At 35.5% G+C, this 20,642-nt stretch overlaps 1 protein-coding gene across 2 annotated transcripts in view; it reads left to right on the top strand.

Moving 5' to 3' along the window:
* The window catches only part of HSF2 (heat shock transcription factor 2), a 42,813-nt gene extending 22,392 nt beyond the window's left edge, over nt 1–20,421 (top strand). Inside the window, exons 6-13 of one of the 2 annotated variants that reach the window (XM_012450060.2) lie at nt 6,759–6,820; nt 7,715–7,802; nt 9,685–9,833; nt 10,253–10,492; nt 11,099–11,204; nt 15,367–15,420; nt 18,903–18,987; nt 19,388–20,421. In XM_012450060.2, coding sequence (XP_012305483.1) covers nt 6,759–6,820; nt 7,715–7,802; nt 9,685–9,833; nt 10,253–10,492; nt 11,099–11,204; nt 15,367–15,420; nt 18,903–18,987; nt 19,388–19,683 — 1,080 coding nt within the window. In that variant the 3' untranslated portion in view covers nt 19,684–20,421. The remainder of the gene's footprint in view (nt 1–6,758; nt 6,821–7,714; nt 7,803–9,684; nt 9,834–10,252; nt 10,493–11,098; nt 11,205–15,366; nt 15,421–18,902; nt 18,988–19,387) is intronic. The other variant, XM_012450061.2, reaches the window with a different exon arrangement.
* The last annotated feature ends 221 nt before the right edge of the window (nt 20,422–20,642 follow it).

Below are 20,642 nucleotides of genomic sequence, written 5' to 3'. Positions count from 1 at the left end.
TTAGTTGTATTCCTAAGGATTTTATTCTCTTTGTAGCAATTGTGAATGGCAGTTTGTTCTTGATTTGGCTCTCTTTAAGTCTGTTATTGGTGTATAGGAATGCTTGTGATTTTTTCACATTGATTTTGTATCCTGAGACTTTTCTGAAGTTGCATATCAGTTTCAGGAGATTTTGGGCTGAGACGATGGGGTCTTCTAGATATACAATCATGTCATCTGCAAATAGAGACAATTTGACTTCCTCCTTTCCTATTTGAATACCCTTTATTTCTTTTTCTTGCCTGTAGAAATTCCAGTACTATATTGAATAGGAGTGGTGAGAGAGGGCATCCTTGTCTAGTGCCTGATTTCAAAGGGAATGCTTCCAGTTTTTGCCCATTCAGTATGATATTGGCTGTTGGTTTGTTGTAAATAGCTTTTATTATTTTGAGATACATTCTGTCAATACCTAGTTTATTGAGGGTTTTTAGCATAAAGGGCTGTTGAATTTTGTCGAAGGCCTTCTCTGCATCAATTGAGATAATCATGTGGTTTTTGTCATTGGTTCTGTTTATGTGGTGAATTATGTTTATAGACTTGCGTATGTTGAACCAGCCTTGCATCCCCAGGATGAATCCTACTTGATCATGGTGGATAAGCTTTTTGATGTGCTGTTGCAATCGGCTTGCCAGTATTTTATTGAAGATTTTTGCATCTATGTTCATCATGGATGTTGGCCTGTAGTTTTCTTTTCTTGTTGAGTCTCTGCTGGGTTTTGGTATCAGGATGATGTTGGTCTCATAAAATGATTTGGGAAGTATTCCCTCTTTTTGGATTATTTGGAATAGTTTCAGAAGGAATGGTACCAGTTCCTCTTTGTATGTCTGGTAGAATTCGGCTGTGAACCCATCTGGACCTGGGCTTTTTTTGGGTGGTAGGCTCTTAATTGCTGTCTCGACTTCAGAGCTTGTTATTGGTCTATTCAGGGTTTTGCCTTCTTCCTAGTTTAGGCTTGGGAGGAGGCAAGTGTCCACGAATTTATCTATTTCTTCTAGGTTTTCTAGTTTATGTGCATAGAGTTGTTTGTAATAATCTCTGATGATGGTTTGAATTTCTGTGGAATCTGTGGTGATATCCCCTTTATCGTTTTTTATTGCATCTATTTGGTTATTCTCTCTTTTCTTTTTTATTAATCTGGCTAATGGTCTGTCTATTGTTGATCTTTTCAAAAAACCAGCTCCTGGATTTATTGATTTTTTTCAAGGGTTTTTTGTGTCTCTATCTCCTTCAGTTCTGCTCTGATCTTAGTTATTTCTTGTCTTCTGCTAGATTTTGAGTTTTTTTGATCTTGTTCCTCTATCTCTTTCAATTTTGATGATAGAGTGTCAATTTTAGATCTCTCCTTTCTTCTCATGTGGGCACTTATTGCTATATATTTTCTTCTAGAGACTGCTTTAAATGTGTCCCAGAGATTGTGGTATGTGGTGTCTTCGTTCTCGTTGGTTTCAAAGAACATCTTTATTTCTGCCTTCATTTCCGTGTTTATCCAGTCAACATTCAAGAGAAAGTTGTTCAGTTTCCATGAAGCTGTGCGGTTCTGGGTTGGTTTCTGAATTCTGAGTACTAACTTGATTGCACTGTGGTCTGAGAGACTGTTTGTTATGGTTTCAGTTATTTTACATTTGCTGAGGAGTGGTTTACTTCCAATTATGTGGTCAATTTTAGAGTAGGTGTGATGTGGTGCTGAGAAGAAAGTATATTCTGTGAATTTGGGTGGAGAGTTCTGTAAATGTCTATTAGGTTTGCTTGGTCCAGGTCTGAGTTCAAGTCCTGGATATCCTTGTTAATTTTCTGTCTCGTTGATGTGTCTAATATTGACAATGGGGTGTTAAAGTCTCCCACTATTATTGTGTGGGAGTCTAAGTCTCTTTGTAAGTCATTAAGAACTTGCCATATGTATCTGGGTGCTCCTGTATTAGGTGCACATATATTTAGGATCGTTAACTCTTCTTGTTGCATTGATCCTTTTACCATTATGTAATGTCCTTCTTTGTCTCTTTTGATCTTTGTTGCTTTAAAGTCTGTTTTATCAGAGATGAGAATTGCCACTCCTGCTTTTTTTTGCTCTCCATTTGCTTTGTAAATCTTCCTCCATCCCTTTATTTTGAGCCTTTGTGTATCCTTGCATGTGAGATGGGTTTCCTGGATACAGCACACCAATGGGTTTTGGCTTTTTATACAGTTTGCCAGTCTGTGTCTTTTGATTGGGGCATTTAGTCTGTTTACATTTAGGGTTAATATTGTTATGTGTGAATTTGATCCTGTCATTTTGATGCTAGCTGGCTGTTTTGCCCGTTAGTTGATGCAGATTCTTCATTGTGTTGATGCTCTTTACCATTTGGTACATTTTTGGAATGGCTGGTACTGGTTGTTCTTTTCTACGTATAGTGCCTTTTTCAGGAGCTCTTGTAAAGCAGGTCTGGTGGTGATGAAATCTCTGAGTACTTGTTTGTTCACAAAGGATTTTATTTTTCCTTCACTTATGAAGCTTAGCTTGGCTGGATATGAAATTCTGGGTTGAAAGTTCTTTTTTTTAAGGATGTTGAATATTGGTCCCCTCTCTCTTCTGGCTTGTAGGGTTTCTGCTGAGAGATCTCCTGTGAGTCTGATGGGCTTCCCTTTGTGGGTAACCCGACCTTTCTCTCTGGCTGCCCTTAGCATTTTCTCCTTCATTTCAACCCTGGTGAATCTGACGATTATGTGCCTTGGGGTTGCTTTTCTCAAGGAATATCTTTGTGGTGTTCTCTGTATTTCCTGGACTTGAATATTGGCCTGCCTTGCTAGGTTGGGGAAGTTTTTCTGGATAATATCCTGAAGAGTATTTTCCAGCTTGGATTCACTCTGTTCGTCACATTCAGGTACACCTATCAAACATAGCTTAGGTCTTTTCATATAGTCCCATATTTCTTGTTGACTTTGTTCATTCCTTTTTACCCTGTTTTCTCTATTTTTGCCTTCTCGTTTTATTTCATTGAGTTGATCTTCAACTTCTGATGTACTTTCTTCTGCTTGGTCAATTCGGCTGTTGAAACTTGGGCATGCTTCGCGAAGTTCTCGTGTTGTGTTTTTCAGCTCCATCAATTCACTTGTATTCCTCTCTAAGTTGTCCATTCTCGTTAGCATTTAGTCAAATCTTTTTTCAAGGTTCTTAGTTTCTTTGCATTGGGTTAGAACATGTTCTTTTAGCTCACGGAATTTTCTCATTACCCACCTTCTGAAGCCTGGTTCTGTCATTTCATCACACTCATTCTCCATCCAGTCTTGCTCCCTTGATGGTGAGGAGTTGTGATCCCTTGTAGGAGGAGAGGTGTTCTGGTTTCAGGTGTTTTCATCTTTTTTGTGCTGGTTTCTTCCCATCTTTGTGGATATATCCACCTGTCATCTTTGTAGTTGCTGACTTTCAGATTGGGTCTCTGAGTGGACGTCCTATTTGTTGGTGATGAAGTTATTTCTGTTTTTTAGTTTTCCTTTTTACACTCTGGCCCCTCAGCTGTAGGACTGCTGAGGTCTACTCTAGGCCCTGCTTGCCTGGGGATCACTTGCAGCAGCTGCAGAACAGTAAAGGTTGCTACCAGTTTCTTCTTCTGCTTTGTCCCAGAAGGATACCTGCCAAATGTCAGTCTGAGCTCTCCTTTATGAGGTGACTCTTTGGCTATATGGGGGTCAGGGTGCTGCTTGAGGAGACAGTCTGTCCTTTATAGTAACTCAAGTGCTGAGCTGTGAGCTCTGTTGTTCATTCAGAGCTGCTGGGCAGGTACGTTTAAGTCTGCAGCAGCAGAATTCATAAACCCCTTTTTTTTCCCAGGTGTTCTGTCCCAGGGAGTTAGGGCTTTATTTATGAGTTTCCGCTGTGCTGCTGCCTTTTGTTTTTTCTTCGGGGCTGCGCTGCCTGGCAAGGAGGCAGCCTAGTCACTGCCTGCCTGCAGAGGCTTCACTAAGCTGCTGTGGGCTCCACCCAGCTGCCATGTGAACTTCCCTGCAGTCCTGTTTATATGGGTGTAGTTAGAACTGCCTCAGCATTGGTGGCCCGCCTCTGTAATGACAGACTCTGTCTGTAATGGCAGGTTGCCTCAGCAATGGCGGACTGCCTCCATAGTGGTGGAGTGCCTCAGTAATGGCGGACACCCCTCCCTCACAGAGCTGGACCGTCCCGGGTTCAGCTGCGCTTGCTGTGAAACTCTCAACCCAGAGTGTTTCCAATTGCAGTTTTTTTTTGTTTTTGTTTTTGTTTTTGTAGGGGTGGGACCAGCCGGGCCTGATCACCTGGCTCCCTGCCTCAGAGCCTTTTGTTTTTTAGTTGAACGGTCATCTCTCTCCCAGGTGTTCTGGTCACCTGTTGAAAAGGCACCGGGATCTGTGTGATTTCCCGTGCGGTGACCCACTGCACCGGCTGAAACAGTGGCTCTGAGATTTGTTGCACTTTTTTGCCCTGGAATCTGGCCTGGCTCCCTCTTTCAGTCCCCCCACTTTTTTTTTTTTTTAATCAGATTAATGAGCGACTCTGCCTTCCCGGAGCTTCCCGGGACCCAGTCCCGTTTACTCTGCACTGGGAATTGCTGTGCCGTGGCGCCGGCCAAAATAGCCGCACTGGCAACCTGTGGGGCTCCTCCACCTGGGAATCTCCTGGTCTGTGGGCAATAGAAGTCCGTCTGGAAATGCGGCGTCCACTTACCCTCTGCGCTTTCACTGGGAGCTGCAATCCTGAGGTGCTCCTAACCGACTATCTTGGATCTCCTCTCCCAATTACATATATTTTTTTAAACTTTCATAGGCAACTCTAATGTGTACCCTGGTTAAGAATAGTTGATTTAAAATAATAGATGTACCTTAACCTGTATTTTATCGAAACAGTCTGTTAATATTTTTCAGAAACAGTGTTTTGGTGATATATTAGCTTACAACACTCCATCATCTGCAGATTTTTTTTCCCTAAAAACAAGGATAGTTGGTAAAATAGTCTATGACATTTCAGTTTTTCATGAATGCTAACATTCTCTCTGCTAAAATTTGAGTTTGAATCTCTGTGTTTTGTTGAGTGTTGTTTACATAATGCGTGATGACAACTAATAATTTTTATTCTGCTCCTGGAGTTTACTATCAGCCATGGATTGAGAATAATATGTGTGATGGTCCAGTTATAGGACTTACCAGGTACAGAAGTTACGTGTTGTAAGGGTTAGATGTGTTATCTTCTTCAGAGAAAAATTCCTGTATAATGTGATGCAGAAGTGTCATAAGAGAACTGAGATGAAGAATAAATTTAATTTAGACCGTGATTGATGTTCTTATAAATTCAACCTAAAGTTTTTAGAATTTTCTCATAACATTTATTGATTTTAAAAACTTAAGTTGAATTGTATCATAGATATCTTTAAGCTTACATATTGTCTTTTCATTAGCTGTCAGCATTTTCTCTTGAATAAGCAATTTAGTGACTACTCTCCTTTTTGTAGATGCTAATACTATCAAACTCTTCAATTAAAATGTCTATATTTTTGTCCATTGAAAAGTTGATATTGATTGTAAGGCAGACCATTTAGTAGCCTTTTTTTGTGAGGAAATGCTCAATATCAAAACTATACAGTAGATATTTTTGATTGGTAATACTCTATTTAATCATGTAATTTCACAAAGCTTATAAGCACATCTTCTGCACAGAGTCTAAATAGTCCTCCAGTCAGTTTTGGCTTTTATTTATAGCTTCTCAGTGATACACTACTTTTACAATTTACCATATGATCCTCACCTTTTATAGCACCTTTAGGAAGTTGATAATATAATTCTAAGGCATATCATAAGCCAGTGGTTGTCATACTCAGATCAGTATCCAGTCACACTAAAGGGCTTTCTAAACATACACATTACTGGATCCTGCGATTTGAATTTCAGATTCAGTAATTCTGTAGTGGGATTGAGAATTTAACATATCTAAAGTTCCTAAGCTAGTGTTTCTGGTTTATGGGGCACACTTTAAGAAACAGTACTTAAGAGAAAAACACACTTTAAGAAACATATAAAATATGAAGACTTGTTTGTGTGTCTTGACAGTTTTCTCTCTAAATTTAATCAAATATTAAAGATTAGCTTCCCTTGTCAGTAGGGAAGTTTTGACAGATAGGTCTCAACACTAATCTTTATAGAATCAGGCAATACACTTTTTTCTTTTTCTTTTTTTTCTTGCTCACAAGCAGAGTTTGTTTGTTTGTTTAGAAATGGAGCATCACGATGTTGTCCAGGCTGGTCTCAAACTCCTGGGCTGAAGCAGTCCTTCTACTTAGGCTTCCTAAAGTGTTGGTATTACAGGCATGAGCCACCATGCCTGACCCATCAGCTTTTTCTAACTCGACAATTTTATGATCTACTCTAAAGGAATTGACAGTTTCTTTTGCCTCTGTTACCTGGTGGAAGAAAAATCTTGCCTATGAAACAGCAGTTTTCTCTTTTGCACCATAAGACAATCTTCTTCAGAGTATTTGAAGTAAAAAAGTTGGGATCTACATCCAGGCAAGTTTGGTACTTATCACCAAAACAAGTAACTGCCTGGAAGCTGGTAAGTTTCTTTAGATGGCATTTGTAAGGTGCATCTAGATTTCGAGTGTTTAGAAATTATGAGACTTAGAATAGAGTATAAATTATTATCTGAATTTGTTTTATAAGACGTGGTAATAGAAAAAAAAAATTAACAGTATGGTGAAAGAATTTTTATTTATTTTTTTCAGATTGTCCAGTTTATTGTTACATTGGTTCAAAATAACCAACTTGTGAGTTTAAAACGTAAAAGGTAAGTTTTTATGTTGAAGGATTATGGCCTGTACATAGACAGTCTTTTTAATGTTTAACCACGAGTAGCCTACATTTGCTGAGTATATGGTTATTGTTCCAAAAGAACGAGTCACCTTTGTTAAATTATACTCTTAAAATCTCTAGAGTGGTATTATTTTTTAGTTTTATCATTCTGCTGATGTTTGTGAGATAAGAATAACCTAAATGGTCACTTTATAAACACATACAGTTACATAAAGAATATTCACTTTTCATTCACATTATGAAAGTAGCATTAGAAGGCCTGAGTGAGGAAAATTTTTAAAAAGAGGCCATTCATTAAAAAAAAAATCAAAATTTGTTCTACTTGACCTCTCTTAGTTTGATCCACTCATAGTCTTTTTAAATCTGTATCTCAGCCATGTTGTGATACCTATAAATGTCCGTAGTTACTATCATCACAGCTAAAATGTTAGAAGAATAATGGACAAAAGGAAAAGTTGAAAGGAAAAAATGATAATGTAACACTAAGATTTGGGGAAAACTTGATTATGATCAGAGCTTTATGGCCTTAAGTACTTCCACTAATTAGTTCTCATGATATTACTATTCTTTTTTCTATATAAGTACAATTCATAGAGTTGTGTAGTTCAGTAAACAGTGAAGCATAACTGGAGAGAATATTTTATTTTAACAAAAATAGTGTAGAAAAATGGAGAACTGAAAGTTCTAGATATTCTCATCCAGCAATTTCTGTTCCTAAGATGTAATCATTTTTAAGTTTGTTTATTGTTACTGAAGTTTTTTATTCATTATGAAAGTGAGTGTGCATGTGTGTGTGTTTGGGAAAGCTAATAGAGGGACTTTAAATTCCTTGTATGTTTGCTTCATTGAAATGCCTTCTGGTTTTCAGGCCTCTACTTCTAAACACTAATGGAGCCCAGAAGAAGAATCTGTTTCAGCACATAGTCAAAGAACCAACTGATAATCACCATCATAAAGTAACTTTTTAGTTAGAGTCTATTTTATATTTAGTGTCTCAAATGAAATTTTATTATGAGAGTGTTTCATACATTCAGAGAAGTGTGGTGAATAGCAATTCAGGTGTTCATCCCACAGCTTTGTTAAATTGTGACATTTTTATTATTTGCTTTAGATTATTGTAAGAAATAAATCATACACAAATCTAGTTGTTCTAGTTGCCTGTTTCCAAGTTTTTTTCTTCCCCTCTCTCTTGTCTCTCCTCGTTACTCTCCCTCCTATCCTAGAGGTAATCACTGTCTTGAATTAGTATCTGTCATTCTCATGGCCATTATGTATGTGTGAATCCAGGATCAGTACTTGGTATTATTTTGCATATATCTAAACTTAATATAAATAATATCATTTTATGCATATTATTTTACAGTGTAGCTTTTATTTTTAACTTGGTGTTGCTTTTGAGATTTATTAAACATAGAGATTTAGTTTATTTATTTCATTTTCTGTGTGTGTGTGTGATGGGGTTTCACTCTGTCACTCAGCCTGGAGTGCAGTGGTGCGATCTTGGCTCACTGCAACCTCCTCCTCCTAGGCCCATGTGATTCTCCTGCCTCAGCCTCCTGAGTAGCCAGGACTACAGGTGTGCACCACCACACCCAGCAAATTTTTGTATTTTTTGTAGAGATGGGGTTTCATCATGTCACCTAAGCTGGTCTCAAACTCATGGACTTAAGCCATATGCCTGCCTTAGCCTCCCAAAGTTTTGGGATTACAAGCATGAGCCACTATACCTGGCTTATTCATTTTGATTATAATAATTGAATATTTTGATAATGTAATTATGATAATTTAATGTGTTTTTACATTCTTCCATTGGTTATTTTATTTTCAACTTTTTTTTATGAATGTGTACCATCTAGACTCCTTTTTACCTTCATTTTTGTCACAGGCTTTCTGAAAATTTGTCAAATTTCTATCCACTGGCAAATTAGTGCAGTCCAAAGTCCAGATCTTTTTTATTATCTTACTATTATTACTTTCAGACTTCAGAAATCAAAATAGTCCTTCAGATTTATTATTAAAGTAACAAGATTTGTGTTCTTGGACTATCAAACTTAACCTCACATCCGATTTCCCACCACTGTTACTAAATAATTGAGTATACCTATTCTGTTTTTAGGATTGAAGGCTCATGTAAGTGGATGAGGATTTTTAAATTTTTAACTGGGTTTATATATTTTAAAATACTTCACATCTTTTGCCTCTGTATTATCTAATATTGAAATTTATATATTTTTTTGCATTTTAATAATGACTTTAGTTTGCTTTAGAGGCTTGAACTCATTTTAATTATACAACTATGGCCTAAATACATCTGTAGCTTAAGTTTAAGAAATCATTGTTAAAAAGCCAAGCTAACATGTAACTGAAATAGTTGAAGTGCGTTTTTTTCTCTTAGTGAAACTATTTAGTGAATAAGAATAAAACACCTTTCAAAACAGAGTAGCTTGAGCTGAAACAGTATCCCTATCAGCACAGTGGCTGTCTGGTTGTGCTTGAACTATCTAGTGTAAAGTCCTAAGACTTTTTTACTTTTTAGGCATAAAAAATACTTTAAAATTTGAAGATCTTTGCATAGAAACAGTTTTAGGGATGTTGTCTTTATGGTCCCTTACCGTAAAAGAAGTAAAGTGTAGAATGCAGTTAATATACCTTATACCTCTGTGAATTGGTGCTACTAGTACCAATTAGTATGTAAGTTCCATGAGAGCAGAGAACATACCTGTTTTTCTCACCCCAAGATTCAGTAAATAGTAGTTGCCCAGTTATTTTGTAAATGATATCTTGTTTGGTAGTCAATGATTTTGATTTTTAGATATATTTTTCTCTCTGAATTTTTAGGTTCCACACAGTAGGACTGAAGGTTTAAAGCCAAGGGAGAGGATTTCAGATGACATCATTATTTATGATGTTACTGATGATAATGCAGATGAAGAAAATATCCCAGTTATTCCAGAAACTAATGAGGATGTTATATCTGATCCCTCCAAGTAAGGAGTTTGTGAGATAAAATGTATGAAAATATTGATTACTTTTCTTATTACAGAGCTAAATGCAAAATGACTTTGTTCTTTGAAAAAACTAATAATCTTTTTCACATTTAGATTATTAAACTGAATAATTAAGCTAAATTATTCAACCAGATAAAGCCTCACCTCCTCTTCCTTTCAAAGGAGGTATATTGAAAATTAATTGATTTTTAATTTTTAGTTTGGAGTTAAGCACTTTTCATTGAATCTTTGTGGTATTCTATACTATGAAATACCAATATTATGATTAAGCTGCTCACTCAAGAAATTTAAGCCTTTCAGTATGTGGTGTGGGGAGAGAGTTTCCGTTTAGAATGAATGGATAGTATGACCTTTCTAAAGTTGAAAATGTAATAGGTTTTCTTTTATTGCTGATCTAGCTGTAGCCAGTACCCTGATATCGTCATCGTTGAAGATGACAATGAAGATGAGTATGCACCTGTCATTCAGAGTGGGGAGCAAAGTGAACCAGCTAGAGAATCCCTAAGTTCAGGCAGTGATGGAAGCAGCCCTCTCATGTCTAGTGCTGTCCAGTTAAATGGCTCATCCAGTCTGACCTCAGAAGATCCAGTGACCATGATGGATTCCATTTTGAATGATAACATCAATCTTTTGGGAAAGTGAGTGCTTATCTAGATGTTGTCTAAAATTATTTGCTTTCTTTGTTCACTTCACGTGTTCTGTTTTTCTTTGAGTGATCTTCCTTACATATGATGAACCCATGTAGTCTACCTTTCTCTGTTTTGGTCAGGATTGAGCTCTGTAATCATCCCAAGAGTAGTCTTGGTATTTTCCTGGTAGTTTCTCAGATTCCTTTAATGATATACTTGCTTCGAGTGTACATACAGTGTTTGTGATTATATATATTTGTGTATCTGAACTGCAGAATAATGTAATTTATAGTAAGGGACTTATAACAAAGAAAACTCAGTAATAATCAGTAATGAGATAAAACATTTTATAATAATGTAGAGGAAAAAGGCAAATCAGACTGTTACTGCAGAATGTTTTTCTGTAAATACTAAAGTTTTCTGTAAAGGCTGTGAATTTTCAGTTAACCAAATTTTCAGGAATTCCTACTCTTGAATAAGATCTCTTAAGATTAAGAACTGGGAAGGTTGCAGCTGCTGCTAGAAATATCTTGTGTAGCCAGGTTGTAATGGTGATTTTTAAACATAAAAACAAGGACATCTGATATTTGATTTTTAAAAATTTTTTTTCCTTAGGGTTGAGCTGTTGGATTATCTTGACAGTATTGATTGCAGTTTAGAGGACTTCCAAGCCATGCTATCAGGAAGACAATTTAGCATAGACCCAGATCTCCTGGTTGATGTAGGTACTTTGGGTAATCTTTGCTGTACTGGTAGTTTGTGTATTTGTGTATATTATTTAAAAATCAATACGTCATTTTGTTTTGTATTCTACAGGTTGTTTTGCATTTTCTTTTTTTAAGTTAATGATTTTGTTTTCAGAAAGAATGAGAAAATAGGTTTGGGATGTTGAAGGAGAGTGATCACCACCTGCCTGGGAGTAGCAATTGAGCTAATCTCCCTGTAAGAATATATCAGATCTTTTCAGCAGTACTGTTAAATTCAGGTCTTGTCTGGACTTGTTGCTGTTCTGTGTTTTGCTCTAGAATAAATTGTCAGTAAATAGAAATTTGTGGAAATTAGTAATAGAGGTACATAGCCAGGAAATTAGCATGGAGAGACCTTTTAATACTCTGGGAATTAACATTTTTTGCTCAAATATATTTTAATGTATTTGCATTATTTTTTTACATTTTTATATTTTGAGTCACAAGGTTCCCCTCTTCTAATCCCCACCACTATCCCTATGAACTTGTCTTCAATATTGACTGGACCGAGAATTCTTATCTATCGTTTCTGCCACTAACTACCTTTCTTATTCTATTCCCTCTTGTCCCTGCTATTCCTCCCTTCTTTAGCTGAAGCTTCCTACATAGTCTGGTCCCGCTCACATGTGTCTTGTCCTGTCTCCTATTTCCATTATCTGTTGTGAACAGTTTTCTCTCTTTATCCTGGAAAATTTTGTTGCTTTTTTTTCTGTGTTTCTTGCCTTACATTGCAGCTTTTCTTACCCTTTTAAAAGCTCTCAAAGAGGCTAAAAAATAATTAGTTCTTTTTGCTCTTCAATCTTAATTCAAGTTCATTAATTTACTGCATTACTCCTCTACTTCTCAACAGTTTTCGTCAGTGTCCCAAGGACTTACTGTTGCTAAGTCATCAGTACCTCACAGAGTGGATTTTACTTTCTTTGACGATTTCTTTTCCATTTAGACCTATGTTTCTATCTTATGAATATGTGTTACTATGAATTTTGAATCCCTGTTGATGACCTACTTCAACTTCACAGTAACCTGATAGTGTTTTTTGATCCTGTCAGCCCTTGTCTCCTCTCTAGATCCAGAGACCTTTCAAAATATTTTTTCTTTAGATCACTAAGAATGAATTAAAATTTCATAATTCTGGCCATATTCAAATCCTTACAAGTCTTCAGCTAGGTCATTTTAATTCAATTTTAAAACATTTACCACATTTATTTGCCCTGAAGTCCTTATCCAGTCAACCCTCTACTCATAGAGGATAATTAACTATACTCTGGTTGTCTCATAAGCTCTGACTCTGTTCCCAATCTTGTATTCTTTCGTCTTACAAGAAGTAATTCTTTAAACCAATTTGTACCCCTTTCCTTTGCCTCTGTATTTGTCTTCTCTATTCTTGATCTTTCCCATCTGCCTTCAGTAGGTAGAGATCTGTCCCATTTAAAAAGCAAGCATTTTGACATCTTGCTTTGTTCATTTACCATTCTGCTTTTCTAACTCCTTTACCACAAAACTTCAGAAATGAGCAGCTATATTTACCTCCTTTTTACTCTATTTTGTCTGAAGCTTTGTATTGTTTTGCTTATTAACTCTAACCCTATGCTACCTGTGTTGTCTTGGTTTTTCCCATTGCAAGTAGGCTGTATGTGATTTTTCTTTTCTTTTTGCTAAATTAGTCCATTGGGCTAGTGGAAAGTTTGTTTTGAATTGGACAAATTTGGTTTCAGTTATTGGCTTATGTTACTTCCTAGCTATGTTACTAACCTTGGTAACTAAGCAAGTTACTCTCTCTTGCTTAGTTTCTCCATCTGTTAAATGTTGCCAGTGTCTAACATGAAGGGCTGTTGGCAAGAATTAGAAATAATTAACACTATTATTATTAACATTATTGAGCATTTCCTTCTCTCCCTGTCTCCCTAATCTTTGTTTTATCTAAAAGCTTTTCTTTTTTCTATTGTCTTCTACTTAAGGGCATCCCCTAATGCACCTAATCTTTTAGCCCTTTTATTTTTTTAAATCTCTCTTCTTTTTCCATTCTTCCCCTGAAGAGATGTGGCTTGTAAGATTGCTTTCAAATATATATCTCCAGCTCTTAACATTTTTCTAAAGTAAACTTGACTTGAATTCTAATTCCATGACTTTGGGATCATCAGTTAACACTTAACTCAGATTATTTGATTTAACAGCAAGCTCCTTTATTCTCTGTATTAGCTACCTTTTACATCTTTCTCATTTTCTGTAGTCGTATTAGACTTCTATTTACTTACGAGGATATTTATCACAGAATCATCTTGGAGACTCTTTCTCATCATTTGCTAAGTCCTATTTTCTAAAATAGCATTCACAAGGCAGCCCTACATTCTGTTTTCACTGTTGCTTATCTCAATCGAGACTTTATTTTATCCTTGAATTATGCTGTATTGTCATAAATAAAAAGTCCACCTATGCTGCCTTATTCTCTGAGACTACAAAGATGGTAAGAATGTGAATAAGTGTGCTGAAATTTACAGCTTCTCTCTGAAGAGTTCAGTACTGGTAACCCAGAGTGGAGTTACAGTAGGAGAGGCCTGGCCTTAGAATTCAACCAGCTGGGTCAGCTTATGTATGATCTACCTTTTCTACCATTTGTCTCCTGGGAATACATGTAGGCTATCCCTGAGTTAGTGGGTAGGGGTTGTTGGGCAAAGAGAAAAATAGAAGAGCTTACAGTGCTGGTCCTCCTCAGGTGCCAGTTTCTGTAGGGACAAAATTTGGGTTAGGCCTCAGGCAATGACAAGCTAAACTGCCAGAGATTATCAGGAGTAACTATTCAAGGTTCTGAGCTTTCTTCCTTTTCTGAGGTTAGCGATTGGTAAGAAAGGAGAAGAAAATGAAAAGGCAAAGCCAGGGATTTTTGTAGGACTACCATGAATGTGGAACTTTAAAGAGAGGAATCAGTGTCTAGAGAGAATGAAGGAAGAATCTGCCTGTGACTTTTTTTGCATCTCATTTATCCTGAGAACCATTGGTTATGTTCATTCTCATAAAATGCTAACTTAGTGACTGTATTTCATCACTCAGTTCATTCTCAAGGCTGTTATTGCTGATAGGATGTGGCCACTACTTTTTGAACCTATGCATATAACTTACTTATTCAACTCAGAACTTCTGTGTTATTTCTATTTCTGGAACGTATCCTACCTTCTTTGTTGATGCCGCCAGTGTTATACTCATGTGTTCTTCCCTCCGTCTTCTTTTTTCCAAGTTCTAACCTAATATTCTCCAGGTACTGATATATATCACGTAGTTTTATCAGCCCATTTTGTTTTATTATGTATGTTTCTGTGTGCACTTTCCTTCCTTCCCATTCTCTTAACTTCTTAGTGCTTTTGAGCGCCATCTTCTGTTAAAATACTGGATTGTATCTGAACATATGTTGCTATTTGATGTTGGTCTTACCTTGTCCTTAGATTGTAAGCTCCTACAGAGCAGGAATGATGTCTTTATGATGTCAGTTATTTCTTAAAGATACTCAGTAAATTTCTATAGAATGAAGACTTTAAAGCTTATGACTTATAAGTTACATCTATGAACTGACTGGACTGAGGAGTACAGCAAGCAGTGGTCGTAGCACTTACAACTTTCCTTTCGAGGTGCGGTGAAAAGAACCAACAAGTAGATATGCCATTTTTCAGAGGGCTTCACTTGAGGCATAGTTTAGGAGCTATTGTCATAGAGCATATTCTGTAAATTTTTTACCTAACCAGGTATTCAGTGAAGGCTCAGTGTCAGGGCACAAGTCTCAACCCTGGGCACCACTTAAATGTCTAAATGTCTTTAGACATTTAGAGAGAAAAAATAAAGGAAATGAAATGGAATGATAAATAATGAAGAAGGGAGGTGGTGAAAACCATCATTTGTCTCAAGTTATTTACCCCAATGTTTTTTAGAGAAATTCTTACAATATGAAATTTCATCTAATGCATGGACTAGCTTATTCTGCTTTTATTTTTCTTTCTGCTTTTCTCTTTCAAACTGGTTTAACTGTATAGAAGCTTCCTAGCTCAGGGACTACATCTCTTCACCCAACATGGCTGTATAAAAATTTTGAACACACAATTATTTTTAATTATTTTTTAAACTTATCATCTTTCTCGTTTGGTCTTTCAGCTTTTCACTAGTTCTGTGCAGATGAATCCCACAGATTACATCAATAATACAAAAGTAAGTTTTAATTCATGTTGCTCAGGACCCATAGCTATAATAATATTTTTTAAAAAGTCCTAATAAGTAGAGAGCAATATCACTCCCAGCTACAAAAAGCATTTTATATTCTTACCCAATATGTGTGATCGAGATAATAAAATTCTAGTTGGAAAATTAGCTTTTGGTTATGTGGTGAACCATTACCCACTTCTGGCACTTGTAGGATTAACTACAAGTATGAAATTAACTTCTTTTGGTGCTGGGAGATCACGTGACTAAACTTGGTATGTTGAAATAAATAACTAAAATATGATTTCTTCATGTTTTATGGGCAGTATTTTACATTCTTATTCTTTTATAAATTCTCAAATTTTTTATTAAAAATGTATGGTACCCATATTTTTTGTGAGTTCTATCATTAGCATACAGTAAAAACTCAGGAATTCTTAATAATTGGAGAATAGGCAAGTTGAAACATTGATGTATGGATATTTGACTTTTTTTTAAAGTAATACAGTTTTTTTTTAACGTATAGGAACTACACTTGAGCTTAACAAGTGTTGACAAAAGATTCTGTGAAACTGGTTTTTAATAAGTAGTAAGGACAATTTGAAGTTGCTAGAGCAGATGTTTATATATCATTATTATTTTGTATAACTTATTGTCATGAATAGGTATACACTCCCTTTATCATTTATTTATACCAAATTGTTTAGTAAGCCTTGTTAAAGATAAATCAGGCCCACAATCCAGATTAGCAAAGCCAGAATTTTATTTTGATTCTTTTTCTTGATAGTCCAAAAATGAGCACATCTCAAATAAATATGGGTTATTAGGGTGAGGGGGAGGAATTTATATGACTATAGTCAATGTGTAAGCACAACCAGACTTTCTGTATTTTCAGAGTTACATTGTGGATAACTTAGAGCTTAAAGAATTTATGAATTTGTGAACTAGGAAGTTGATTATACATTCAGTGTTCAGATAATTTACATTGGAGGTTGGCATACTTTCTCCATATAGGGGCAGCTAGTAAATACTTTTGATTTTTCAGGCCATATGTTCTCTGTCATAACTATGTAGTTCTGCAGTTGTAGTGTGAAAGCAGATACAGACAATATGTAAAAGAATGTGTGGCTGTGTTGCAAAAAAAAACTTTATTTACAGACAGGCAGCATGCTGTATTTGGCATGTGGACCATAGTTTGCCTGGATTTATATTATACGATTTTGTAACATGCTCTGTGTTTCAGTAAATATATTATTGATTGTTATTAACTCATGGACTGTAAGTTGAATGGACCCATATCATTTGTTCATTTAGTGAATGTAGTTTATTGTTTATTTGTTGCTAGACATTGAGTCATTCTTTATTTGTGGGTCATTATTTTATTCCAGAAACCAAGAACTTGATTATAGTTTTCAAAAACTATAGGCAGTTAAGCAACAAATTGCTTTTGCTCTACAATGCTGTGGAAAAATTAAATTTGAGAGTGACTTTTTGTTATAGTTTTGAATCCAGATTTTAATGTTTTCAAATAATTGGCACATCAGCTGTTCTTCTTTGCTCATGACAGGTATTATGTAACATGGATTATGCTACTTTCCTAATAAATCAGGATGCCTTATACTCCTCAGTACAGCCACTATGAATAAATAAGAATTTGCATAGGAAATGAAATCCCATTCAGTATAATATTGGCTATGGGTTTGTCATAAATAGCTCTTACTATTTTGAGATGTGTTCCATCATTACTGTAGTTTATTGAGTATCTTTAGCGTTATGGGGTGTTGTTGAGTTTCGTAGAAGGCCTTTTCTGCATCTATTGAGATAATCATGTGATTTTTGTCATTGGTTCTGTTTATGTGATGGATTACATTTACTGATTTATGTATGTTGAACTAGCCTTGCATCCCAGGAATGAAGCCGATTTGATTGTGGTGGATAAGCTTTTTGATGTGCTGCTGGATTCGGTTTGCCAGTATTTTATTGAGGATTTTCTCATCGATGTTCATCAGGGATATTGGCCTGAAATTTTCTTTATTTGTTGTGTCTCTGTCAGGTTTTGGTATCAGGATAATGCTGGCCTCATAAAATGAGTTAGGGAGGAGTCCTTCTTTTTCTGTTATTTGGAATAGTTTCAGAAGGAATGGTACCACTCCTCTTTATACCTCTGGTAGAATTCGGCTATGAATCAGTCGGTCCTGGGCTTTTTTTGATTGGTAGGCTATTAATTACTGCATCAATTTCAGAACTTGTTATTGGTTTATTCAGAGATTCAACTTCTTTCTGGTTTAGTCTTGGGAGGGTATATTTATCCAGGAATTTATCTATTTCTTCTAGAATTCCTAGTTTATTTGGTAGAGGTGTTTATAATATTCTCTGATGGTAGTTTGTATTTCTGTGGGATCAGTGGTGACATCCCCTTTATAATTTTTTATTGTATCTATCTGAAATGCATTTGTCATCAGGTTCTCATGTTTTAGAAGAACACATCTTTGGAAAATACTTATTTTAGGAAGCATAAAAATAAGGATGGTATTATTTCATTAATGTTTATATATTTATTGTGAATGCTAAGTGATGAAATATTTTTATGTACACTTCTGGAAAGGTTTTGTAGTTTTTATTATATCTTGGAGCCATTATCTTCTCTAAATCCTAAAACTTATACAACTTCATTTTATGGTGAATATCAAGGAATTACTGGAATTAGTTTACAGTTGGTTACACCATGTATATTTAGCCAGCATGTAGATATCCGGGACTTGCACATGTCTGGGACTTATAGGAAAAATTAACCTCTGCACCTCAGATTTTGAACATCATTGAAAAGAGCACTGAAGAAATTAACAACAGTAAAGATATAATTTCCCTACCAAAATCAGATGTGAGGAGAGAAGAAAGTGGTTCAAAGAAGCAATTTACTTGACAGAAAGAAACTGAAAGAGCTACAAAAAGAAGAAACACCACCTCACCTTTGACTTTGAGGCTTCTAAATATAGTGATAAATAGTTTTAAGGATGCCATTGTGTCATCCTGAACTACTCTAAATATGTTCACTTATGCTAAATATTCTGTTTATGAGTGAAATGTACAATACAATTTTTAAATCAAAACTACTTAAAATGAATTTAATAGCTTAATTATCTCTCAGTTGACATTGGAAACCAGTCATCTTTGATTCGTTACCGTCTTTTACTCTTGACAAATTCTATCTGCTCTGCTGTTGAAATCCCCCCTCATTTCATACTTAATATGGAACATCCTAATTCAGTTTCTTCGTTTTATCCCCTCAGTGATAGCAGTAGTTCCTTAACCAGTCTTGTTATCTCTACTCAAATCTCTCTCTGTAGTGCATTTTTCCTGATGTTCCCCCATCCCATATCATTCAGATAATATACCAGTATTCACATATTGTATAAATTTTTCATTTTTTGATTTTTTTCAGAAACTTAAAATATGAAACAAGTACTTTTATATATATTTTTTCCTTTTAGTCTGAGAATAAAGGTCTAGAAACTACCAAGAATAATGTAGTTCAGCCAGTTTCGGAAGAGGGAAGAAAATCTAAATCCAAACCAGGTAGGTATAGATATTATTATTTAATCTCTAGGTTTTTTTAAATCCTATGTAGAAACAAGTCAAGGGTAGTATTAATAATTGAATATGCTAGCTTTAGTTCTGTGAATAGTGTGTCAAGGTTCTAGTATATAGAGAAAGTTGAATTGATGAGGTAACAATTCTTAAAGTTTAAGTGTTTTTTTTTTCCTATTTAGGAAACTGATAGACCCCTCATTTCTTAATTGTTGAATAAAGACTATTGATTTACACATTTTCAAATTTATTGACATAGTGCATTGTGTCATTTCTTGTTTGGCTATATGAGAGTAGTGATTGCCTGTGTGTACATCTCTTGTTTTCATTTATCAGCTTGAATTCAGTATAAGCTGGTGATAAACGAATGTTTTTCTGATCTTTGTAGATAAGCAGCTTATCCAGTATACTGCATTTCCACTTCTTGCATTCCTCGATGGGAACCCTGCTTCTTCTGTTGAACAGGCAAGTACAACAGCATCATCAGAAGTTATGTCCTCTGTAGATAAACCCATAGAAGTTGATGAGCTTCTGGATAGCAGCCTAGACCCAGAACCAACCCAAAGTAAGCTTGTTCGCCTGGAGCCATTGACTGAAGCTGAAGCTAGTGAAGCTACACTGTTTTATTTATGTGAACTTGCTCCTGCACCTCTGGATAGTGATATGCCACTTTTAGATAGCTAAATCCTCAAGAAGTGGACTTTACATGTATATATTCATCAAAATGATGAACTATTTATTTTAAAGTATCATTTGGTACTTTTTTTGTAAATTGCTTTGTTTTGTTTAATCAGATACTGTGGAATAAAAGCACCTTTTGCTTTACTCACTAACCATCCACTGTTGCAAAGCTTTCAGATGTTACTCAGCTGCATAGGTAACAGATTTAATGCACATTATTGGCATATCTTTTAAGTTGGATTCAAATGGCCATTTTTCTCCAATTGTGGCAAATTGGATTTCTTTTTTTTTTTTTACAAATATGACCATTAACCTCAGTTAAATTTTTGTTTTCTTGTTTGATGCTGTCTGTTTGCATTGAGTGTAAGTCATTTGAACTAATGGTATAACTCCTAAAGCTTTCTCTGCTCCAGTTATTTTTATTAAATATTTTTCACTTGGCTTATTTTTAAAACTGGGAACATAAAGTGCCTGTATCTTGTAAAACTTCATTTGTTTCTTTTGGTTCAGAGAAGTTCATTTATGTTCAAAGAAGTTTATTTATGTTCAACGGTAAAGACAAAGTGTACATGAATGCTCACTGTCTGATAGGGTTCCAGCTCCATATATGTAGAAAGATGTGGGGTATGGGATGGAGTCAGTGCCATCCACTTAGTTGGACTAGTTTTAAGTAAAGGTTTTCTGGTTTGTGTTTTTTTGAACCATACTGTTTAGTAAAATAAATACAATGAATGTTGAGTACTAGTGTCTGTTACGTGTCTTCTTTAGAGGTGACACTCACATGAAACAATTTTTTCTTCTCATAGGAAGCAGTGGCTTTAAACTTTCTGTGGTTCATTATCTCAATGAATCATATCAAGATCTTTGTGCCTCATCTCGAAAATAGATTGTATATTACAAAAAGGGAGAAATCTCTAAATTTAAGTATTTTAAAGTTCTTTGTTTAAAAATTACACTGACTT

The sequence above is a fragment of the Aotus nancymaae genome, unplaced genomic scaffold (assembly GCF_030222135.1).
Source record: "Aotus nancymaae isolate 86718 unplaced genomic scaffold, 86718_ANA_hifiasm-v0.15.2.pri h1tg000040l, whole genome shotgun sequence".
NCBI lineage: Eukaryota > Metazoa > Chordata > Mammalia > Primates > Aotidae > Aotus > Aotus nancymaae.
This window is presented reverse-complemented; position numbering and strand designations above follow the sequence as displayed.